The 6,237-nt window shown below is 40.8% G+C and overlaps 1 protein-coding gene across 1 annotated transcript in view; it reads right to left on the bottom strand.

Annotated features, from left to right (window-relative positions):
* Pgap1 (post-GPI attachment to proteins 1) overlaps positions 1-6,237 on the bottom strand; it is an 82,316-nt gene that overhangs the window by 6,295 nt on the left and 69,784 nt on the right. Inside the window, exons 24-25 of the mRNA XM_021162705.2 lie at positions 4,423-4,473; positions 539-726 (exon numbers count right to left, since the gene is read on the bottom strand). Coding sequence (XP_021018364.1) covers positions 539-726; positions 4,423-4,473 — 239 coding nt within the window. The remainder of the gene's footprint in view (positions 1-538; positions 727-4,422; positions 4,474-6,237) is intronic.

Here is a 6,237-nt window from a genome sequence, read left to right on the forward strand (position 1 = left end):
TGCAAAACACATGAAACTCAAGAAGAGCGAAGACCAAAATGTGGACACTTTGCCCCTTCTTAGAATTGGGAATAAAACACCCATGGAAGGAGTTACAGAGACAANGTTTGGAGCTGAGACGAAAGGATGGACCATCTAGAGACTGCCATACCCGGGGATCCATCTCATAATCAGCCTCCAAACACCGACACCATTGCATACACTAGCAAGATTTTGCTGAAAGGACCCTGGTATAGCTCTCTCTTGTGAGGCTATGCCGGGGCCTAGCAAACACAGAAGTGGATGCTCACAGTCAGCTATTTAAAAAAACAAAAAACAAAAAAAAACAAATCACCTTCTCTGGCTGATTTCTGAAGAATATTATAATCTGAAAACTTATATCATCATGGCTAATGAAGGAATGGAAACGTACTGAGAACTAATGCCAGGCAATCCACCACAGCCTACTGAACATGGAGCATCAGGAGTACAGCCAGGCTCCGGTAAGAGAGACGTACTGCGGGAACCACAGAAACAATACTGACGTAAATGAACGCACCTAAGGTTCTTTAGCCAGTAGATTAGAGACGGCATGCTGAGCAGCACAACCCACGTCAGCAAGTTAATCACGGTGCTGTGCATGCGCAGACTGTCTTCAGCATCATTAGCACATAAGCGAAGACTCTGTACAGCAGAGTCTTTATGGTGGTTGGATTTTTTTTCACTTCTTCTAGAGTGTTTGGGATTCTAGAAAGCAAGAAAATAAGAATGCCAAGATATGAATAAGCAAAAGTAAGTTCAAGATATCGCTCAGAATCAATCACTAAAGTACTTAACTAACTCATCTTTTCATTTCCAAACATAAACAAAATGCTGAAATTACTTTGTTAAAAATACTTTAAAATTGTTACCATGATAAGAATTTGGGTTTTCTGTTGTTTGTTTGTTTGTTTTCTTTGAGGTGTGGTCTTGCTATGTGACCCTGGCTTGTCTCAAACTCTTGCGCTCAAGCCGTCACTCTGCTTCAGCTTCCTGGGTGCTTGGAGCACCAGCATGTGTGACCACGTCCAGCTACGTGCTTTTGACTTCTTTTTTTTTTTGGTTTTTTTCGAGACAGGGTTTCTCTGTATAGCTCTGGCTGTCCTGGAACTCACTTTGTAGACCAGGCTGGCCTCGAACTCAGAAATCCGCCTGCCTCTGCCTCCCGAGTGCTGGGATTAAAGGCGTGCGCCACCACGCCCGGCTCGACTTCTTATTTTTATTGTTAGTAATAACTCAAAATAAAATTTATAACAGTTTATTTCTCAACAACAACAAAAGTGCTAAATGTAACAAATTAAACTGAGAATGAGTCAGATCTGTTAAAGTTAATAAATTCTTAATTCCCTTTAAACATTGTAAAATCCTTACCCCACCACACCTGGCTTAGTTAGGGTTTCCATGGCTGGGAAGAGACATCATAAAAATTACTCATATAACTCTTATAAAGGACAACATTTACTGGGGCTGGCTTTCAGGTTCAGAGGTTCAGTGCATTATCATCAAGGCAGGAACATGGCAGTGTCCAGGTAAACATGGAGCTGGAGTAACTAAGAGCTCTACATCTTCATCCAAAGGAAGTCAGGGCAGACTGCCTCCCAGGAGGCTATGAAGAGGGTCTCAAAGTCCACCCCCACAGTGCCACACTTCCTCCAACAGTGCCACACTTTCTCCAAGAAGCCAATACCTCCTAATAGTGCCCAACTCTGAGCCTAACATATTCAAACCACCACATTCCACAACACATGAGTCTATGGTGGCCATAGCTAGCCATAGCATTATGCAAAATACATTTAGTCCAACTCCAAAAGTTCCCATAGTCTCTAGCAGTCTCATTTGATAAAAGTCCGAAGTTCAAAGTCTCTTCTGAGATTCATTCAATCACTTTACTATAATCTCCTATAAAGTCAAAATAAAAAAGCAGTTCATATACCTCAAACATGGATATACATTTCCATTCCAAAACTTTATAGAGAGGAAATATGGGATGAAACAAGACTAAAAGCCATCTTGGAAAACTCCAAACTCTGCATCTTCAGGTCGGATGTCAAAGTGCTCTTCAGATCTCCAACTCCTTTCGTCCTTATTGACTGCAACAGACTTCTTTTTCCTGGGCTGGTTTTACTCTCTGTTAGCAGGTTTCCTCTGCAGGTATCCCAGGGCTCTGGCATCTCTAACATCTTGGGGTCTCCAAGTAAACTTCAACTTCACAGCTTCTTATTCCAACATTTGAGATCCATACATGATCTCCTGAGCTCCTCCAAAGCTCCAGCTTTGCCCTCTGTAGCACTCCAGGGACAGGTTGACTCCACTCCACTGCTGCTGCTGTTCTTGGTGGTCCTGCCATGGTACTGGTACGTCCAATATGCAGGGGTCTTCAACTGTAACTAGGCTTCACCAAAACCCTCTCAGAGGCTCCCTTTATGTGGTGCAAGCATCAACTTCTTTGCACGACGCCTACAGTCTTGGGCTATCTATTGCAACTGAGGATGCAACTTCACCAAATGGCTTTCCTGGCCTCTCACAGTGCCAAGCCTCAGCTGATTTCCATGACCTCTTCATACCTTCAAAATCAGTACTACCTGGGTGATTATTACACATTACCAAGTCCAGCTGCAGCATAAGGTACAACCTTGGCTATCGTTGGAACATAACTTCTTTGTGCTTTCAGAAAACTCTTCCCAGAAAATTTCACCTCAGTGATGCTGGTCTCTTCTTAATCACCGCTAATTTCTAAGCTCCAGCTAACCAGCATCGATTGTCCCAGTAGTCCCTTCTATTCCTGACTCTAAAGCCAGAGTCACATGACTGGAACATGACTCCCTTGTTCTATCACATTATCACCAACTTTATGTTTTCCAACTCCATCACTGCCTAAGCTTGGCTATCATGGAACTTCCTCTGTAGATTGACCTTGAACTAGAGACCTGCATAGCTGTGTCTCCTGAATGCTGGGATTAAAGGTGTGTACCACCATGCTTGCGTCAAAGCTTTTCATGGTCACTATTCCTCAAGATCCAGATCAAAAGCCTGTGTCTTCCAGCTTCAAGATCTGGATCACAAGTGTGCTCTCCATTTCTGGATTGCAGTTCACTACAGATTAAAAGTCCAAATGGGAGCTGGATGTGGTAGCACACACCTTTAATCCCAGCACTTGGGAGGCAGAGGCAGGCNGATTTCTGAGTTCGAGGCCAGCCTGGTTTACAAAGTGAGTTCCAGGACAGCCAGGGCTACACAGAGAAACCCTGTCTCAAAACAAAAACAAAAACAAAAACAAACAAACAAAACGTCCAAATGAAAACGATAACCAGGTAACAACATCTAACATGAGATAACTATTCCTTGTTCAACTTCAAAGGCAAACAATAAACTTAGCTGGATGGGATCCTGCCCTGAGATTACCATGCCCTTAATTTGTGTATCTCCTTAAACATGAGATTCAGCTCCATTTCACTTCCTGGTGACCCTTTATTACTTGAACTAGACATTTTGTATTTTTCCTTTCTACGCTTGCTATGCTTGATGAAAGTACTCTTCATGAGCCGGAGTACTTTACATAAGCCGGAGTACTTTACATAAGCCGGAGGCAAAAGGGTATGCTGCTGGGCTTTGCTGAGACTTTCTTTTTCAGTGCCATTAATCTGATTCTTTTTACCTGAAGAGTCTGCCTTAGACTCAGGCAGACTCTTCAGACAAGGGCAAAAAGAAGACACATTCGTCATCAAAATATCACAAAAATAGTCTCTAGGCTACATACTAATATTCTTCTCTGAAACTTGAGCCAGGCTCCCACAGTTCAAATCACCCTCTGCACCAATGGCTTCCATATTTCTACTAGAATGGTCCACTAAGTAATACGTAAACTGCTTCCCAAATCCAAAGTCCTCAAATCCACATTCCTGCAAACAAAAACATGGTCAGGTCTATCACAGCAATACCCTAGTCCCTGGTACCAACTTCTGTCTTAGGGTTTCCATTGCTGTGAAGAAACACCATGACCAAGGCAACTCTTATAAAGGACAACACTTAATTGAGGATGGCTTAGAGGATCTGAGGTTCAATGCATTATCATCATGGCAGGAGGCATGGCAGCATCCAGGCAAGCATGGCACCAGAGGAGATGAGAATTACAATTCCTTCGTCCAAAGGAAGTCAGGGGCATACTGTCTTCCAGGAGCCTAGGAAGAGTGTCTGAAAGCCCACCCCCACAGTGCAACACTTCCTCCAACAAGGCCACATCCACTCCAACAAGCCAATACCTCCTAATGATCCTACTCCCGGAGTCAAGCATATTCAGGCCACCACACCCCACACCCTCCAAACTTCAAAACACAAAAAAATCAAATGTATATTTTCTCAAGTATTTTCATATCAGCCATATAGAGTTTAGAAACAAAAACTTACCACTGGCTGATTATTTTTAAATGTTGTTAGGCTGGCTTGCAGATGAACAACCTAGGAGGAAGAAATTATTTTACTTGTATCTGGAACAAAACCAATAGACTTTGTTTTTTTTTGTTTTGTTTTATTTTTTTTTTAAGATTGTATTTATTTTATGTATATTAGTAGGCTGTCATTGTCTTCAGACACACCAGAAGAGGGCACCAGGTCACAATATAAATGGTTGTGAGCCACCATGTGGTTGCTGGGAATTGACCTTAGGACCTTTGGAAGAGCAGTCAGTGCTCCAATAGATCTGTTTTAAAAAGTTAAAACTGAGAAGCATTATAATCTGAAAACTAAAAAATACATAGATGAACATGGAGCTGGAGCGATGGTTCAGTGATAAAGAACACTATCTGCTCTTGCAAGGACCTGGGTTTGGTTCCAAGCCCCCTCATGGCTCACAAGCCTCCATAACTCTACTTCTGGGATTCTCCATGCCATCTACTGGCTTCCATGGACACTGACACACATGCAGACAAAACACTCATACACATAAAATAAAAATAAGCAATAGTGAAAACATTTTAAAAAGCTAGTAACCAGACTTCATTTAAACGTTTTAAAACGGTATGTTATGAAAGAAATCATAACAGATGCTAACTCTTCTGGATTTAAAAAGAAAAACACAGGGCTGGAGAGATGGCTCAGCAGTTAAGAGCACTGACTGCTCTTCCAGAGTTCAATTCCCAGCAACCACATGGTGGCTCACAACCATCTGTAATGAGATCTGATGCCCTCTTCTGGTGTGTCTGAAAACAGCTACAGTGAATTCATATAAATAAATAATTATTTCTTTTAAAAAAGAGAAAAACACATATAAATAATACAAACTTCCAGACTATGCAGAGACTGTTTAAATCCTGTGAGCTTATGTGTAAATAATGTTTTGCTATAGTAATTTTACATCTTGCAGATCAAAAATTTGATTATGTTTAATATTATATAAAAAGTTCAATTATATGTGGGGGTAAATTATCTACAAGACTAAATTATCTATAAGAAAAAATTGTAAATTTATTGTTTCCCATAAATATCTGATGCAGTTCTGTCCTTGAGTCAGTTTTTTTAAAAAAAATTTCTAATTAAAAAACAGAACCTAACCATGTAATTTATAAACTGAAGTAGCTCTAAACTGCTTTTCAGATGCACAAAACTTCCCTTTAGAAAACTGAAAGTAATCTACAGTGTGCACGTCTTAGTGTTTAAAAAGAGTCAGTAGAAGCAGTTATCTGGTGTGGTGTCAACTGTGCACCACACGATCAATGCACCGTGCATGTAGCCTGTAGCCTTCTAGATCCCCTTCGAGGCTGACCATTTATTCAGCGTTCTCTTCCTCTCCAGGAAAATCAGCAGACAGCTTGATTATTGTTATCATTGCCTTTGATTCTTCAGCAATATATGTCCATGTTCATCGACATGACTGACAATATGATTAAAACTAAAGTTTCCTTTTCCTACTTCTGAAAAGTGTAAGTCCAGTCTTAAAATGTTTAAAAAGTTAATGCTTGCAAGAACAAAAAGCAACCTAAAACAACAGATTACAGCTTTCTTCCTTTGTTTTAACCAAACTCTGATTCAGACCAATAATTTCAATTCTATACTTAACGAAATATATATTAAATAACCAAGATGCAAAAATCAAAAAACAAAAAATGCCACCTTTGCACCATCAATTTTCTGATATAACAGAGGGCTGCACTCAGGAGAACCACAGTCTGTGATATAACAGAGGGCTGCACTCAGGAGAACCACAGTCTGTGATATAACAGAGGG

The sequence above is a fragment of the Mus caroli genome, chromosome 1, assembly GCF_900094665.2.
Source record: "Mus caroli chromosome 1, CAROLI_EIJ_v1.1, whole genome shotgun sequence".
NCBI lineage: Eukaryota > Metazoa > Chordata > Mammalia > Rodentia > Muridae > Mus > Mus caroli.